General features: G+C 40.6%; 1 protein-coding gene across 1 annotated transcript in view; it reads right to left on the bottom strand.

Moving 5' to 3' along the window:
* rbms3 (RNA binding motif, single stranded interacting protein) overlaps positions 1 to 19,488 on the bottom strand; it is a 306,064-nt gene that overhangs the window by 228,353 nt on the left and 58,223 nt on the right. The window contains exon 3 of the mRNA XM_020640216.3: positions 18,757 to 18,981. Within this exon, the coding sequence (XP_020495872.1) occupies positions 18,757 to 18,981 (225 nt within the window). The remainder of the gene's footprint in view (positions 1 to 18,756; positions 18,982 to 19,488) is intronic.

Below are 19,488 nucleotides of genomic sequence, written 5' to 3'. Positions count from 1 at the left end.
TTAGTTATGTATACTCTGCATGTTAAAAGACTTAATCAATACAAGAAGAAGAATCCCAGCAATGTGAACAAAGCATGGTGGAAAGGGCAGCTTTTTACTTCCACAGAGACGAACAATATACTTTTATCAGATTAGCCATTTTTATCTGTCTGAAAGAGATTAGGCTGATATTGATTGTGGATTACTAGATTAACAGCCTCTGGATCAACTAGATACCCAAAGTCTCAGCATCTGGGGGAAGACTGAAAGTAGAAAACAAAGCGGGTAAGACAGACAAAGGCTAATAAAGGCAAAGAGTAATTTGCGACCATTGGAAGTTGTTCCTTTATTTCATAGAAATGGCCAATCATCATCAAGAAAGAACAAATATGGACAAACTGTGATTGCTTTAAACAGTGTGTTGGCACTGTCTGGTGTTGTTTCTTTGCCTTTGGGATTGTAGGTTGAATAAACAGAAATTTAAATTTAAGACGTATTTTTCTATAATAATAATGGATAAAAGTAAAAATGAACCTTTAATAAAAAATAATGATTAGTTGAGGCCCAAAACCATATTTGCGATTTAGTATAATACCAAATTCACATTTTTTTATGCAGTTTTTCTCGCTGTTTAATATGCAACCTGATTAACTTTTGGCTCAAATGTATTCAAATTAGCTGACACAGAATGGAAACACAAGAGAATCCTATTTCAGATGCATCGGTCAGTTAAACCATAAATATTTATCGTGCCAACCATTAAGAATTAAGAGCTGAGACTCGAGACTTGACTCTGGAAACTAAAGAACTTGACCTCTGACCCTGGAGACAACACTGGAAAGGACCTTGAGGACCAGCTGATTTGAACTCCCAGCCTCCAGCTATGAGTGGGCAAAGGTTAGTTTATAAAAGCAATTTCAATAATGCGACTGGAGAGCAGAAGTGCACAATGTGTGTAAATAAATGTCGTCATTGCTTGGCTTTCTGTGGAAGCAGACCTTGAAGACAGGATGTGTGTGTGTGTGTGTGTGTGTGTGTGTGTGTGTGTGTGTGTGTGTGTGTGTGTGTGTGTGTGTGTTTTCTTTCCTGATTGTGATGAGAAGCTCTGGTCTGAATCATGGGGACTCACGTCACAGAGATGTGATACAAAGCCGGAAAAGGAGCAAGAATAAGTGTGTTTGTGTTGTGTTGAGGGACATCCTTGACTAAACATGGGGCTGCTCATGTTTTGATTTTCACATTTTCACTTTAAAAAAATCCCCAGAAGGAGTGCATAAAATATGCAGGTTTAAAGTGATTTCTGTCAAGATTTTTATCAATTCAACCTTCTTTGTTCCCCATTTCTACCTGCCACCCAGAACAGAACACTAAGTGCCAGACAGTTTCAAAGTGCATTCAATGTTACTCAGAGTTGATTTGACAGAGCGTTTGTCAAGATGAAGTTAGAACTGTGCCTCTGTGCTGTTTCAAATATTTTAAAAAATATATATCTACTAAGACCCTGCAGCCGGGTCTGTCGAACATTTTCATAAAACAAAGCAGAAGCCATCTGCTGCTCCTCTGTTCTCATGTCTTTGATGCTCCGTTCATTTTCTAAATTGAGAGCACGAGTGAGTCATTCGCAGGATTTTAAAAAAAGGGAAAGAGGAAGACAGCTGAGGGTGTATCGTGCCCCTGAAGGTGTTAAGTAGTTACAATTGACCTGAAAAGAATCAAGGCGAGTAAAAGACTGGTAAAAAGGTAAATACACTCAGCCTGGCCTCTGGTCAAAAAGAGTGGGAGAGTATTTTATTTTTTATTTTTATTTTGCAGTTATTCAACTGGATCTGTTGCAATCTTGTTTGACAAGTTTCCACATAAGTGAAAGACTGTTTTCAACAATTAAGATGATTTACACCATGAAATGTATCCAGCAAATCTTCTTGTTGTTGTTCTCTTTTCTTGCTGTTCCTCTTGTTGTTCCTCGTGTTGTTGTTGTTCCACTTCATGTTCTCTTTTCTTGTTCTTCTTGCTGTTCCTATTGTTGCTCTTTTTCTTCTCAGTTTTGTTTTTGCTCTTGTTCTCATTCTTTTGAATTGCGCAATGTTGCCATTCATGAAGAATTCCTAGAAAGTATCCACTCTGACCTACTACCCGACCCCCCTCCGCCCCCCTCCCTTTATAAAAGGGACCGCTGGACTTCTTCATGCTGCCGCAGAAACCACAAGGCTTTTTTTTCTCCATGCAGTGTGCTGGACAGTCCTGTCGTGGGTGTTTCCCAGAAATGATCAGATGTGTGGAATTTGAGGGAGGGCTGGCACAGTGCCAGGGGAGGGGCGATGGGAGAGGCTGATGAGGAGAAAGAGGGCTAGAGGAATGGAGGATGAGTGGGGAGGGGGGGGGAGCGAAGTTAGGGAACAGCAGGGTCTGGTATTCCTGGAAAAACCCCTTCTGCTTTTGGCGGCAGCCCTACTGGGAGATACCCCGGCAGCAAAAGATCATCTTGCATGTTTTATGCAAACGCACTGATGTAGCATGACTAACCAGCTTCCCCAGGGCTTTCTGCTCTTCATCAAGTGAAAGATGAACTGTCCAACCAGTCCAACTATGACAGGGTTGATGCTGTTGGAAAACACACACCAACATCCATCAAACATCTTAGACTGTGTTTGTAGTTTGGATTACAGCAAAGATCCTCCGACTAAAGTGTACAACAAACTCAGACAAAAATGTCTAAATGTCTGTGATCACTTCAATTAGGAACAGACTGATAAACAGATGTGTTCGTCATTCCACAGAAGAGTGCTCGGTTTGTCTGGAAAAATAAAGAGTTTTTTTGTGTCATTAAAGCCAGATTTGATTTAGCTTAAATTGAAGGCATGCAAAGACACATTAGAACAAATTTGAGATCAGCAAATGAAAGTAAGGGGATCATTTAATAACATTTAATATTTTAGTGTATTGCGTTCAAAAGAAAAACAAAGATCTTGGTATTTTTTCAGTTTAAACTTAAAGGTCAAACTGCACAACCCACAGACAGAAAAAGTGCTTCTGGAGTCAAATAAAGGAAAAAGTTTTTCTTCGTTGTTCATGCCCATTGTATGATAAGATGTTGGATTATTCAGTCACTGCAGATTGCTGTCCAAAGATGAGTCTGCTTCTGCTCGGGGGTTTCTGCCTCTTCAAAGGAAGCTTTGCCTTGTTACTGCTGCACAGTGCTGCTCATTTTTGGTTAATGTTCTGTCTCCCTCATTAATAAAACAAAGAGTAAGTAACTGTATTAAAAGATGGACGACATGACAGCTGCCCAAAAGTGACGCTTAAACATTTGGAGCTCCCCCTACTGACTGGCTACAGTATTGGGTCAAAAGCTCCATCTCCTCCATGTCGACACATTCGTCAATAAAATCCAAATACATGGAAAACATATTTTTAAGGGTCAAATTCAAATTCAAACTCAGGCTGCCCGCTTTGAAGACTTTAGCCTCTATACATGAGGTTACTAACCACTAGGCCGCCGGCGCCCCTTTGTAGTTTTTTTCTTAAGCTTACTTATGTCCATGTTTTTATATTTCTGTCAAGTGCAGTTTCCATTTGTTATTTGATGCAAAAAAATAAGTAGACATTTGATTGACAGCTCTGTTGAGAATACCCTTCTGCTGCAGTGTGTGCATTAGATTAAGCAGGGCAGGAAAGAAAAAACATTATAATAAACTAATAAAAGAGTCATATGTCATATGTCGTCATTTTTACATAACGACGAGAGTGTCCTTCAAACCAACACAAGAATCTGTTCTGCTATGGACTGTACCGACATTAGGTATCTTTTAATGTGTGTTTTTGTTAGTGGGAGGCACAGGACGCCTGGCTCCGAACTCCAGTGGGGGGGTATTTTGGCCTGATTCTTGTACAACCGAGTGAGGTGTAGACACGTTGTCCATCTTCATATTTAGTCAAAGGTTAAACCGGCTATATATGTAGAGTTACATGACATACCTTTTGTAAAGATTTGGCACTTAATAAAAGAAAACTGCTTGATTGATTATGTGATTAAAAAAACACTGACTTTAACGAGCCCCATAGGTTTCATTTTTATCTCCAATTACTCACAACAAATTGAATTTGCGAAGACAAGGGAGTGTGTTAAATTTAAATCAGTGTCACGTTTCAGTAACAGCAGGAAATAAGGGTTGATTTTTGTGTTTGTGAAAAATTTACACCCTGCTCAGTTGCTGTGTAATTTAACTGGCATCCACACAAGCTTTCTGTCTGAAAACATTGTCATCTGAGAAGAACCACATTTATGGAAACGCAGGAAGTATACGGACTGAACCATGTACCCCCCGTTTCTCAACTCTGTGAAGAGATGTCTTTACATAACCTGTCTAGGTCCTCTACATCTATCTCTTCTTATATTCTTATCAGGGTATGGACTGATGACAGTCTGAGGTAATTCAATACATTCCCCCTCTGAGAGTATCATTTTCCACAGTGCAAAGAGCAGAGTGATGTAGGCAAGATAATACAGCAGAGCGCTTCAATCTATCTCTCTTACTTTCTATATGATGGACTCATCACATGGTTTTGTTTGCTTATCTAATTCTTCATAATAACGTAAAGGGCGGGCTGACTTCAGACCACCAGCCCTGCACCGAGACATTTGATAAACAGCAGGCAGATTTCCAGTGAGTCATTAGCCTCTATCACAACACAAGAGGAGATGAACGCCGGCCTAATGGGGAGGAAATATGAGACCAGACGAGCATGAGCAAAAGATGACTCACAGCACCCTTTACTATACCCAATGAGGGACAGGCAAACCACTAACAGACTAAATTGCCTACATACTTACTAGATCTCTGTTCCAAATGTGAAACGTATATACAAGTCATACAGACGGATTTATTTCCTTATTAACGGGATTCTTAGAAAAGATCAGAGCTGTTACAAATGAGGTTTTTCCTGGGAAAAGAGGCCAGCATTCAGGGTGGCTTTAACATATGTATGTGGCTGTATTTGCCTCTTATAAACTCTAAAGAAACACATTGAAAAGCCACAAGAATTTCAGCTTGGAATAGTAAAAATGCAAATCAAAGTTTATAGTCTTATAGACATCCGGTGAAATCTGAATGAAAATAAAACATGACTTTTATAAAACCTAGATCAAAATGTTTCTTATTTGCCATGTGGGTGTGGCTGATTACACTTACATTTGCATCTATCTTGCTCAGTGGTGCATTTGACTTTGTGAAGTGTAGCTTTGCATTGTTTGAGTTGTCTGAATCCTAATCAGAGGAAGAAGCAGAATCCACGCCTGCTCGGGCAACTTTCATGTCAATAGGTCCTTGAATTTAGTCAAGACACTTGAGTGAGTATAGATCATACTCTTTATTATATTATTTACAAAGACCCAAAATGCGAAATGTTGACTTTGAAGCCAGTAATACATTATAATGGGGCTTTGCCAAAAATAAAATAAAATTGGAAGCCATCACTTACCTCAAAAAAGGACAACAACACCCGACACCTGCTTCCAACAATAATCACTTTCAGACAACTGTACCGCTGGTTGTGTAGCATTCAATGATTTGATCATGTAATTAATTATGTAATGAATATCCAAACATAACCATCCACATATATCTAACATCAGAAATGTTTATAGAAACTAAAGTGAGGAAGTTTTGATTTGGGATTCCGATGGCTTTACAGTTAGATAGTCTACAGCTTGTGGTAGAGCAGTGTGTTCTGACGCGAGCACAGGTAAGTAATGTGTGTGTCTGCTCTTCTCTGTGTGCAAAACAGTAAGTAAAGCCAAACATGAGCGGAAACTCTGTGATCATAGAAGAGTCAGAGTTATTCTGACTCCAAAGGTGAAAGCACTTCAGTGGAGCTCAGAGATCAGACTTCCTGTGTGGCCTCATGCTAACCCCTCATACTCATGCTAACCCCCGTCATGCTCCCCTCTGCCCCCACAAACACTGGACGTTGAAACCCCCTCCCGTTTGCCACCAAGAACTCTGGACTAATAACTCTGAAGCTAACTATTCAAAAGTACACTCAGTTTACTGCACATTGCACAAGTTTAAAGAACTCTGGACTAATAACTATGAAGCTAACATCTCAAAAGTACAATCAGTTTACTGCACATTGCACAAGTTTACTTTTTCTTTACATTTTATTGTATTTTATTTACCATTTTGTACCTTTTGCACAATTTAGAATTTATTACTGTAAATATTATTTATCTTATTTTTACCTCATTTTATTTTATCTATTTTACCCAAACGAAATTTCGATTCCACTGTATGTTTGGCATATTTTGAAATTGACATAAAGTTGACTTTGAAAAAAAAAAAATATATATATATATATAACAACTAGCAAAGGAAAGAACCCATGTCCTTCTGTGAACCAGCAAGAGTTTCACAGCCAAGGACAGCAGAGCTACATCCATAGAGATGAGCGAGAAGATCTCTCTATAATAAGGATTTAAGTGCTGCAAAGACATAGAGAGTGTGGCTTTTTCCATATTGTTTAGAGCATGGACATGGCTGCAGAGCCCGAAAAAGGCATACATGACTCAGAACTCACACTGCGGGGAAATGAAAAAGAGGCCTACCAAAGCTTCATCACAGCACTCAGAGTGTGTCTCATATGCGTTTTGTTTTATTCAGTGTGTTAATGCCCTACATACATCTAAGTGCTAAGTCATTCATTTTTGTCAGTTCAACTGTGTGTCCTCCTTTTTGTCTGTCTTTTTGAGCATCGTGAGGCGTAGGAAGAAAGAAGTGTTTGACAATTTGGTATGAAAAATCCTAAGCATGCCATTTAAAAGAAGATGCATGAATACTTGACGTTGTGTCCGTGTGCGCATGTGCAGGAAATGGTGATCCAGGGCAGGTATGCAAGAGGCTCACAGGGTGAAGAGGAAAATAGTAATGGAAGAAAGTGATGAAGGCTTTGCCCACAGCAGATAAGACATTACAGATAGGGGAAAAAGTTATGGCAAGCAGTAACAGAGCTGTATAGGCGTGTGAAGCCAAACGCTGCCTGCAATTGAGCAGGATGGGATGGGAGGACAGCAGCAGTGGTTTAAAGCACTGCTAAGTCATCGTGGAATGAAGTGAAATGACCACATGTTGCAGCGAGATGAGGAGTGAGAGGGAGGGGACAAGGCAGAGAGAAAGAGTGCAGAGAGTAAGGAGAGAGAGAAAACAGAGTGTGTCGTTCTAAGAGGAATATTTCAGGGTGGTAAATGGAGCAGAACTCCATTCCAGCTCCTCTCTTAACCTCCCCCAGTGTCTCATCCTCTGCATGCAAAGCATGAAGCCCGGGAGACAAAGAAAACAGAGAGAGAGAGAGAGCTGGAGAGACAAGCTTCAGGACAAAATAACACTGAATTAATAGACAAGACATGTTGTTCATGCATTTCCTCAACATAACAGGAAACACACAGAGGTGTAGGAAGTGAAATTCTGAACAGTTTTTGGTTGAAACATAGGAAAGCTTAAGGCAACCACTGGGCATATTGGCCACTGGGAGTTTGTCGCTGCATTATTCCATCCAGCCACTAGGTGTACCACTGTTCATGTTCGGGGTTGCGGGGGGGGGCTGGAGCCCAGCTGTCAGTGGGCGCAAGGCGGGAAACATCCTGGACTGGTTGCCAGTCAATTGCTGCCTTATTTCCAAGTGATAATTAAACTTTAAGGTTCAATAACATTTGAATATCAACAACAGCTCACATGACTATTTGTACATGGAAAGCATCGCTCATGGTGAAGATTTCACAGGGAATTATTTCCCAAGATTTCCATTTCTCTCAGATGTACTCAAGATTAATGTGTCTTTCTACTCATTGTTTTGGTTTTCTAGCCTACAATTATACAATTTAGTTTCACTCTCACTGTTCTGATAACATATCCGCTGCCAACAGTGTGACAGTTTTTCCAGATGCTCTGGTAAAGCCTTCATACACAAGCTGCCCAGGACAAACGAAGACAAGGTGAACGATTAGTTGTTGAATCTTGTAGCACTCAAAGCCAGGTTGTTTCCTCTTCAGTTGGAGGTGAACATTGTAGGGGGAAAGCAGCACGGCTTAGAGACTTTCATTGGTCAGGAAGCATTCTTCACATCATGTTTAATCATATCCATGTCGTTTTACATGTCTTTTTCCACCGTCCCTAAGAGTTCATAAATTGTTACATCAGATGGCTCAGAAAATTCTGTTAGTCAAAACTGACTGAGTCAAATACATTACAAAAAAAAGGCATCCTTTTTCTCATCAACAAACAAAGAAGTAGTGCATTGTGAGGCCTACCTGCTGGTACCTGATACCACAGTTGAGATGAAACAAAATTACATAAAACAAGATGAGAGAAGATGAGATAAAATGAGATGATGAGGATTGAGATTAGAGGAGATGACCATTGTTGATCCCCGTTGGGGGAAATAAACTAAATACTTGGCTTTTTGGAGATACAACTCTGAGGGTAAAGGCTGCCTAATGTCTCTTTTCTATTTGAATTTAAATATTGAAACTTATTCATTACCTTGGACAGTTCCACAATTAATATCCACTGTATATGTCTTGAAATAGCAGACACGCATTGAGAGTACCTGGCATGCTTTACACACATAATAATAGTGCAAATCAAAATGTGTAAGCATATCTTTGGCATGCAGTGCATTCTTTGGAACAGTATTATGGGATTTGTATGGTGTAATACTGCCAGATGGCTCTGAGGTACAAGAAAGCACATAATAGATGATTAAGAGCGTTCACTTTATGGTGCAACTCCACCGGGTAACATTTAGATATGAGTGTATAAGACTTTCAGGTGATGCACTTTGAGATTCCCTTCTTGGCGGCGCCTCTATAATTAGTAGTAGTGAAGTCATCAAAGTGCACCAACTAAATGGAGCAAAGCAGCTGCAACAGACCCACCACCTTCCACACAATCAGGGCTGAATGCTTGGAGAAGAAGAATGGGTTTAGGGGGAAATGAAATCACATCAAAAAAACAACATAAAATCAGACAAAGGCAGACAAATTGTATTGGAAACTCAGAGGGTCTCTGTGTGGGGCTTGACAGCAGCACAAAAAAAAAACATGTTAAGCTCAAGCTCTTCCTCCAAAAAGAGTTTCTCAAGCACTGCTTGAGAAACTCTGCCAAAACTGCCAAAACAACACACAGCAGAATCTTCAAGAATGACAACCTTGTCAAACAAATTCAGAAATACCCCCTAGCTGAGCTCAGTAGAAAAACCTGAATCCAACATTCAGACTTTTCTCATTTTGTATTTCATTGACTTTTTCAAATTAACTGAAAAAAACCTTTGTGCATTGTTTCAAAGATAAGAATGAATACTCATAACTCACTAATGAACAACTGGTGGATTAATGTAAACTACATATTGTACCTTAAACTTATATAAAGCCATGACTTCTTGTTCCCTTTACAGATTCAGAGCACCACTTTCATCAATCAACCAGTTTTTCTGTCACCTGCCCACTGATTAACAAGCCAAGTCACTAATCCAGTTTGACACTAAGCTGCTTCTCCACTGATGTTGCACCTATACAAAGTTTAGAGCCTCAACCTTTATTGTACAACTAACAGCCTGCGACTTGTGCATATTCAATACATTCTGTTCCAACACACAGAAACACTAAGTGGATACTCTCTGTGAACCTCTGTGACACAGTCCCAACAAATACAGGAAATATCTACATATTAATGCTAATGTAATGGCCTTACCATTCAGTATTTCTTGTGTAATATAAACCCAACTGCTTGTTTATATTACTACATACAAAGAACATTTAATGGCTACAGCCACTTACACTCCAGTCTCCGGAGTGCATTGTAAGCAAAGTGGACTAATGTGGCTAACATTAGGAGAAGGAGTTTCTTCTTTAACAGCAAATTACTGATTGTGTTTCAACTCAGTCCACCTGGAAAGAAGCATTTGCTCTTTGATTCCGTGTAGCCTGATGCTCATACTAAATGTTTCATATCACAGTGTGTAAAACAAGATCAGTCCAGCAGATTTGATGAAAATTTAATTATTCTATAGTATATGAATAATTAAACCTGATTCTGAGAAATTAATTTGTTCAAGTGGGTTCATGTGTGTATGTAGCCACAGGCCTTGAGCGCTGGTCAGAAAAGTCAAGGCCTCATCATCGCTTTCTTTCCCATACGCTTCATGTTCAGCCTTCTCTCGTGCCCATATTGCATGATTGCGCTGAAGGACCAGTATAATCAGCCATAATGCTTTACAGATGTTATGGGTGTTTTTAAAGCCAAAACTACAGCCCAAGGCAGTCATATATGAAAACCCATCTGTGCACGGATATGTCAATGTGTGTGATTGTGTGCGTGTCCGTATGTGTGGCTGAAAATCAGGGCAAGATGGGAGTGAAATATTGTGAATTAAGGTCACATCTACAGCTCAGGGTGTGTGATTTATGTTCCCCTGCTTAACCCTGTCATTGACTAATCACCTGGAGCGAAAGTAACAGGTGCAAACTGATTTGCTGAAGTGCGATTTCGCAGATGAGATGCTCTGAATTTGCCATCAAACATGGCTGAGCAGCAGCACAAAACCCACAAAGACAAGTAAATATGACAGTGTAATGATCTGAACAAGCTTGACACCCATTTAAATCCCTGCATGATCTGCCATCACCCTTTCTAATCCAGCCTCTAACATCTTAAATCCTGTCCAACATCTAATATCAACCACCAAACTGCGGCTAAATGAACACTGGAGGCATACCGCAGCAAGGAATTTGCATGGACCTCCCGCTCTTGTGAAATAGGAAGTGAAACATACAGAGGCTTGGAGGCTCCGTCAGATTCTGGGTATTCCTGTGGTCTGGTGCTACGGATCATGTGGCCCAGAGTCTTTTATTCCTAATGGTGGAGAACTCCGAGCTCTGGTCACGACAGGAAATGCCTGCTAGGTGAAACATCCGCCCCACAAAAGCAATCATTCAGAGGTGTCAGAAACAAAATGTTACACTGGGTGCACTGGCGAAAATGTCATTATGACTAAGTAGTTGAATGTAGTTGAAATCAAGTCAACTGTGCTAAATTAGAGAGGAATTCCATTTTTTTACAGCCTGGATCTGGCTGTTTCATTTGTAAATCAAAGACTGCAGTTGAAGGGTCTGTGGAAAACTAGACATTTATTTGAATCAACATCGCAAATGTGGAAAAAACACTCGTTACAAAGGTGTGATGTACTGGGCCTTATGCTGTTGATTTCAAAGCGTGAAAATACAAACACAGCGTGAAATGTGTAATTTCCACTTCCCTCACAGCATTTTACCAGATTTTACTCGCACTGCGAAAGAGGACAGGTGCTGCCCAAAAAAAGGGCGACATTTATAACAGGAGAACAAGATGAAGACAAATGTGAAGGTTCTGCGTTTAACCAATCTGCATAATCAGAATTAATATATGTGAACAATATTAGCTGACAAGCATTGGAGAATTCAGTTTTAATTTACAGCAGCGACGCCTTCACATGCAACTGTTATAATAAGAGCTGTTTACATTGTGTACATTGGGCTCCTAACAATTTACAGAACCTACTGACTCAGAAAACTCGTTAATGCTGGCAGGAGTTTTAATGGTTTAATGCATTTGTGTAAATAAGCTGAAATTGGCCATTATAGTGAATTCTAGAACATATACAGTGTTTATTCCAGCTATTTGATGGTGTAGATACTGTAAAACCGTGTGTGTGTGTGTGTGTGTGTGTGTGTGTGTGTGTGTGTGTGTGTGTGTGTGTGTAGGCGATGATGTGGAGGTGGTGGCAGGAATGTCATAGGAAGCAAATGCACATTGGTACACAGAGACACACTCACAGCACTCAGTCACTCAGCCTCAGTGTGCTTCACTGTTGAAGCAAATTAAGGAAGCCTTGGCAGCCTTTTAATGGTCTGTCACAGTCTAACAGGTTTAGAGCGCTTACAATGGACACAGGCACTAAGCCAGACAGCTCGCGCTTAATTGTTCAGAACCTCTGAGTGTGTGTGTGTGTGTGTGTGTGTGTGTGTGTGTGTGTAAGTGTGTTAACTGTTAGGGCCATTTTGTGCCTGTAACTACAGTCATTGATTCTCATTATGAGGGCAGATAAGATAGGCGCTTCCGGTCTGTCAGTCTGTCGGTGTGACTGGTTCAATAACAGTGAGCACTTAGGCCGATATATTACGATTGAATGTGGTGTCAGATGTTGCTTTGGAAAATACAATTTACCTGTTTACCTGAGAAAGTGATCCTAAACATGAGCATACACTTGTATTCTCATTGGGCTGAGTGTTGGATGTTAACAGGGGCTATTCTCCACAAAGCAGAAACACAAAGTTACCTTGTGATTACAAATCAACCATCCTCAGAAAAAAGACAAAGACATGCAGGGAACAAAGCCATAAGTAGATTGAGATATTGACTCAAGCAGGGGATAACAAACAAATCATCAAGTGTCTCATTTTTCAAGTGGTGCTCGAAGGAATCAGCAAAGCAAATAAAAGGGGTTTTGTTTTTGTCTCTGATACCCACACACTCTATCAGCCAGCTAACTGCTCCTCAGTGGACCGATCCGTGGTGCCTGTAAATTCCTCCTAAATGGTCGGAGATTCTGAGCAGTGTGACCTAGAATATGTTTGACAATCTTCTTTTAATTAGGCCTTGAAGACACGACTCATTCCAAGTGCTGTCCCGAGAGCTAAATGAATTACTGAAACAAAGCCCATTCCAGCTCGCGGCCAATAGATGAATCATTGCAGTATTTGGGGAATGAGCGATGCTCTTCATTCAAGGGCTAATGAAAGAGACTTAGACTGTAGAATGGGAGCTGATGGATTTCGTCATGTACAGTACACAATGGCATCTGCGGCTTCTGGTACCAGGAATTCATCTTTTAACTGATCTTCTGTAAGATGGGATATACCTTCAGAAAAAGATCTTAGCTGTCAAAATGGTTAGAATTTCCTAGATCTGTTTTGTTCATTTTTTTTACTTCCCACTTCCCCTGGCTACAACCCAACTTTTGTTTTCATTCTTTAGGTATTTTGCTTCCTGGGCGATCCAGACCACTGATAACTAACCTCGACTCAACTGCCTTGTTCAGGCCATCAGCCAGCAGACGTGTACTCACCCACCGCCAGCAGGCAGGCCATTCATTCAGCTAAATGACTGTGTCATCTGTCAGCCCGTATTAATGGATGTTTGTGAGTTATGGCTAATTAAGCTAATCACAACACCAAGGGTTGTGCCAGAGATCAGGACTCACAAAGAGAGATGGATGAAAAGGTGAGTTGGTGGGGATGGTGGTTTGTCACATACACCTGCGTTGGAGATTCATTTTTATAGAAATCATACTGTTTTCTACTTATTTTGCTTATGGGACAAACAAATAGTCTCACTTTTAAGTTTAGTTGCTTGAAATTACAGCAGATCCACACTTTGCAATTCAAATTATTTCCTAATTAGTCTCTTTCACTGCCTTGCTCATTATTTATTTCACTTCCTCTCTTTCATCCTTTCCAATGTCCTTTCTGTCGCTTCACTCAGTTTTCAGGGACATTGTGAAACGAGGGATGTGCCGGGACTCCTGACTCGCAGGTTTGTATTGACTGAGAGATTGACCAGTATGTGCCCAGGAAGTCTAATAAAGTAAAAACTCAAGTATACCCTGGTGACACCTCCAGGTTCAACTGGAGGGTCCATGGGGATGTCCATGTCCCCTGATAAAAGAGTGAAAACCAACTTCAAAGTTTTGTTAGGGGAACAATTGGTCTTATCAATAACTGATACAATTCCGCAAAAGAAAGAAAAACCTGTTAAATTGGTTGACCAGTGAACAGCTCTTGCACCAGTTCCCAGAAGTGGAGTATTTGTTATGATGGAACAAGGGTAAGCTAGTTTTGTTCTGTGCAGCATGTGTGTAGGTGTGTGTCTCTATCTGTATGTTATGAAGAGAGATGAACTCTGCAGCAGTACATAGACGCAATACGGGCTGAGCCTTGAGCTCAGAATTCCACCCAAGACTTACCCACATATATCTTGTCACAAGAAGACCAAAGGACCAAAGGACTTTAACTTTGGTTTCTTTTTATACAAACAGTACCACATCTGCATGTGCTCTGATTAATGTGGTTATTAGAGCACAACATGGATGCTGTTAGCTGAAGCAGACCACAAAAGTAATACAATTTCTCCCTTTTGTACATAGTTAAGTGCTTCAATAAGGCCATTAAACCAGGACAAATGCAACATCATGTTTCCAAAGCATGCATCATATGCAAAATAATGAAACACTATTACAAACATTTGGAATATCTGGACAGAGGAGACCAGGATTATTAGAGCTTTGTCAGAAACATCTGGATGTTAATCTGTTGAGAGGAGGTATACTATCATAAATGAAACACCTTATGATTCAAGCACAAAAATGTGTTTATATAAGCAAATGAAGATGACTAAGAAAACATGCTCTGTTCCGACTAAACATGATTTGTTTAGTCGGAAACCTCCATGGCCAAGAAACAAAGCCAAAGTGGTGAAACTGCAGTTCTTTGAGTTGCCACTCGAAGTTGGCTCCAAAGCAAAGAAATTCCAATTAGGCTTAATATTAAAATAGCCATCTTTATAGCTTCAGTAGTAACTTAATTATTTACTTTTCTTGTTTGAATATGGTAACTTTCTGCTCCAAAAAAAAAAAATCAACAACAGGACAGCTGCAAGCCTGCTGTACCTGAGGCTTCAAAAAGGCAGTCCACATACCAATGGATGACAACACGGTGGCTATGTCCATTACTTGTGTCGTTTATGGTAGTCACACATGGAAGAGTGGCAAAAAACTAAGTTAGGTAGAGAGCAGTTCCTCTTTAACTCTTTGCAGTCAAGACAATTTACAATGCAGAAGCCATCAAGCACCTTCCAGATAGCAATCACAGCCAAACATTATGGTCATGTGTTGGACAGTGGTGGTACAAGTGGATCACAAAGAAGTTGGTAAGACTCTGTCGGGTTCTAAATGTGGAGCAGTTATAGTGCTCTGTAACAAGACTTGATTCAAAAGAAAGGGAGGGAGAGGAACACAATTTCAGCCTGAAGTTTCTTAACAAACAACCAAAGAGCAACACTCCACAAGCAGGCTGGAAACTCATTTCCTAATGTCTACACATTACCGGACTTTGTTCGTCCAGCATTATTGCTTTTACACATGAATGTGTTCTGTCACACCAATTAGTAGAAAATACCTGCACTGAATGTTTCCCTTTCTTTAGCATTGTGCTGTAGATCAATTCTCCATAGACGAGAAAATCTATAATATGAGGCTTAGGCTGAAGGAGTGTTTGCGGCCCATGTGGCTTTAAGTAAGGAATCCTGTAACACAATCATTAGCTTGTCAGGCTTTATTACAGTAAAGCATCTGAAGCCTGGCCACTCACCATGGCAGTAATCTAACCTGTTGGGCTGATTGGTTAACAGCATACATACAGTATTCTGTAGGAAGGCGAGGTTTGATGTCACTACAGTACAATTTCTCCTCTAATGCACCTTTCTCTCTTCTCCTCCTATCTAACTCTTCATTCCCTCTGCTGTTTGTCTGTTTTATCTTCTCTTTCTGCATCCGTGTCTTTATAGTTGTTACTGGAGTGTGTAAGCATGCTTATAATTGCTGGTTATTTATAAATATAAGGCAAATGTTAAGCTGATGGGAATGTCATCAGTTAGCAGGATTTTGGTTCAAAACCAAAGTAATAGAAGAGCCCAAAAACATATTCAGGAGCGGCTATCCATTGTATATGAAAGTGTTTTGTGGGAATAGACATTGCATATTCAGGAAATAACACAATCTCTCACTTTGACTGTTTTTCCAGTCACATCTCCTGACTTCTACATGACTTTCTCCGCTGCTTTTTGTCATACCATCTCCCCCCCGAGGGATCTTCATCCCACCATATTAAAAGTGGAAATGTATCCGCTTCCATTGTAATTACAAACCCACTGGAGGCAAAGCTCCTTGATCTCCGCTGGATCCTTGCTTGCTTTTCTTTTTCTCTTTATTTACTCACCTCTCTCAGCCGAGAGGACAGACACATGCTGAGCTATCAGTTCTGTTTTTCTTCCCCTTCTGCTTGGGCTTTCTTTGCATCTAATCTGCCTGAAATTACAATAGCATTTAGGGAGGAAATAAAATAAGTATTGTACATTGGGAGGGTGTTTGAGAGAAAGAATGGGGAGGGGGTGGTGGAATTAGTTTGTTTGTTCCTTCTGGGGTTTTCTCTTCTGTGAACCATGTGTTGCTTTTAAAATGCTGTAAAAAGTGCACAGTGCAGACTCAAACACTGGATCCATGTTAGTGTCTGGATTAGTCATCTCTGGGCACTGTGTATCCTTCTTAAGGTAAAAGTATTAGTAACAGTCCAGGACAAAGGCTTGATGTGGAAAGAAGTCAGCCGACTCTGTTGAGGTTTGAAGGTAGAGGGTCAAGATGAAGGCAAGCGACTGATGACCCCATGGTTATCTGAAACCAAGACCATTTGAGCAAGTACTGGAGTACTGGAGAGGTGTGGTCTACCAACATGCCACAATAACAAAAAACAGGGTAAAAAAAGGCCAAAGGTGTGTTTCAGATTATTTCCAGAGTGTGTTGTTTGTTTCAAATCCACCAGGAATGTTTTCACACAATCAAATTCTTGTTTTCTGGCTTTGCGATACGTCCAGTGTGTATTTCCCGGAATGTCTAAGACTAGCAAGGCTATCACAAACAGGGGTGCTCGCAATAGAAAGCAGATTGAATGAACATCGCAAGTTATTGGACTTTTTCTGTGTTAGATCACCACCATATGAGAAATCACATATTCTAGGTTTTTATTTGAATCAATGTATAAATCTGTCCAACTTAAACCGCGTAAAGACCTTGGTCAACCTTTGTTTCATTCAAATGTGCTACAAAAATTAAGTGTACTTGACTTGACAATTTTGATCTACTACAATTATGCATAGGAAATAGTTGTCAATTTATCTGGGTGTTTTTTTTTTTTTAAACTAAGGTCATGATAACAGGATTTCAGTAATATACTGTAATTACATTTTAGTGAGTGCCAACATTTGTAATTATTTCAAATACAAAGACTTTCAGTCCCGGTACTAAAAGCAATACTTTTCTCAAGTAGCTAGGGGAATATTATTGTGTTTTGCCAAAAAAGGAGACTCCTTTCACAGATTGAATTGTGATGTACCATATGGGGAAGTCATACAAGTTGATCACTGGAGTTACAGCTTGTCAGTCTCCACATCAAAGTGCCACCCTCAGCACTGCAAGAAGTGCAGGGTGACATATGACTAGATCTAGAGCAGAAGGATGGTTACTGCAGTGAAGGACTTTTTGAAATGTTACGAGAACACCAGAATCCTTAGCATCAGGTCTCTAAATCGAGCAGTGTGGCAGTAGACATGTAGATGCAAAATAGTGAGCAGGTTACTGTTGCTATGAGAACATTGCTGTGTGGGTGCAGCAGCAACTGTATGTCTGGTGAGAAAACGGCAGAGTATTTCTTAACACCAGGGATGGATTATTTTATCAGTGAGATACAGATGACTGCTTTGTCAGAGGACAGAAATGCTGTCTTGTTTGCCAAACTTAGGCAAAAGTTAGCTCAATTAGAAACAGCGTTCACACACTGTTGTGTCCTGTTTTGGGATGTTAATGGCAATAACTGTGATTCCCCGGGGGTGGTAGCAGTAAAAGACAGAAAGGATCATGATGTTCCCCAAAAAAAAACATGTGACAGAGCCTCACCACAAGAAGCACCACAGTGTTTATGTCTGTCTTCTGGAATGTTTTTGCTTCCTGTTTTGCACTACACAGTTTTAAAGCTTTAGGTGAGAACAAATAACAGACGTTATAGTGATGCATTTGTAACAACAAGTGGAAACAGAACATAAATGATGAACATACAAAGATGAATTGCAACCGGCTATATAAAAAAAAAGAGCTGATGTTGGCATGAATGTGTACCTTGATATCACAGGAACAAAATAAAAGGAACACTTTGTGCAACCAGGAGCCAACCTACAGAGATGATTATCATATCTAAATCCAATCCAATATCTTCACTCGTTGCATGCAAGCTTTCCAGGGGAGTCTCAACATGTTAGCAAAAGAGGCAGCTAGGAATTTGAGTGTTGCGTATGTGCTATGAGAGAATATCACAGTAATGGAATATAAGACAAAATGGGAGAAAGACTTGGTGTGAAGCCTCGTGGAGATATTTATTAGAGGAAGAAATAAAGTAAAAACCTGCCAAATCTTGGTTTCCAGCTCTGTGACCGTGACAGCAACATGATAGTAATAAAAACAAAAATCTAGAAATTGGCCCATGTCTGAGTTGCAGTCACACCCTTAACATTACATTAGAAAACCAGATCGCACCAATAAAGTCAAATCAAACGAATTGCAGAGCAGCAATTAATTACAAGGATAATGACGAGGGAAGCAGTCCAAAAGTGTTTCTGCCTCAATTAGTCTCTTAATGCACTGTCGATGTAGGAGACGGATGAAAAATGAAAATAAGATGCAGAGGAGAGAGAGTGAAGGGAAGAGGAGGGAGAACGTGATGTATATGATGATGGCTTGAGAGGAGTAAGTGTGGAAAAGAGGAAGAGAAGAGAGCGAAGAGATAGAGTGTGCATAAGAGCTTCCCTGACAAGAGAGACTAATGGACACCACAGAGACAACTGAGAGAAAGAAGAGATCAGCTGTACTCACAGCTGAATGGGCCGGGCAGTAGGCGTATCTCGTGTGCCTGGACTGTGGGTGATAATGTGGCTGTTGTTGATGGTGGGAAAGGTTATGTTGCAGACTTAGACGGTTGAAGGAGGAGCTGCCACTTGCCCCTTGAAAGCCACTGCCACCAGTGGACCAACTGGAGCCAACACTTGGATTCATGGCTGCTGCCTTACTGCTGTGGTAACCTCTCACTGCTGCACTGGGCTGGTGGGGGGAGGGGGGAGAAGAAAATGAGGGGAGGTTAGAGTGGGTGAGAGGCAGAAAAGAAGCGAGACACTGTGAGTGGGTTGCATGACAAATGTTTCTGTCGAGAAAAATCACTACCATAACCGCGATCAGGCTAAACTCTGCAGCAGGCGAGCACTGACAACTGGCTGCCCTCTCAGCGACCTGTATCCAAAGAGAGAGCAGAATGTGCTGTTGATCTGATATCTCCATACCAGAGCATCAAGATTGTTCTCACACTTTCTTTTCACCCCGAATCACTTTCTCCCTCCCCCTTTTCTCAAGTACTCAAAGCACCAGATGTTGTGAAACCCCCCCACCACCACCACCTCTCTGTCACAGTTGAGATGCGTTCAGGATGGAGATAGTGCTGATTGGTTTGATAAGATGCTCGGATTACAGGCTGCCAATGGTTCTTCCCAGTGTGGCATTATGTATTGGGTATCAACAGGGTCCAGGAAGCACAGGGCTAAAGCTGCTGACAGG

This window comes from Labrus bergylta, chromosome 19 (genome assembly GCF_963930695.1).
Source record: "Labrus bergylta chromosome 19, fLabBer1.1, whole genome shotgun sequence".
NCBI classification, from domain to species: domain Eukaryota; kingdom Metazoa; phylum Chordata; class Actinopteri; order Labriformes; family Labridae; genus Labrus; species Labrus bergylta.
This window is presented reverse-complemented; position numbering and strand designations above follow the sequence as displayed.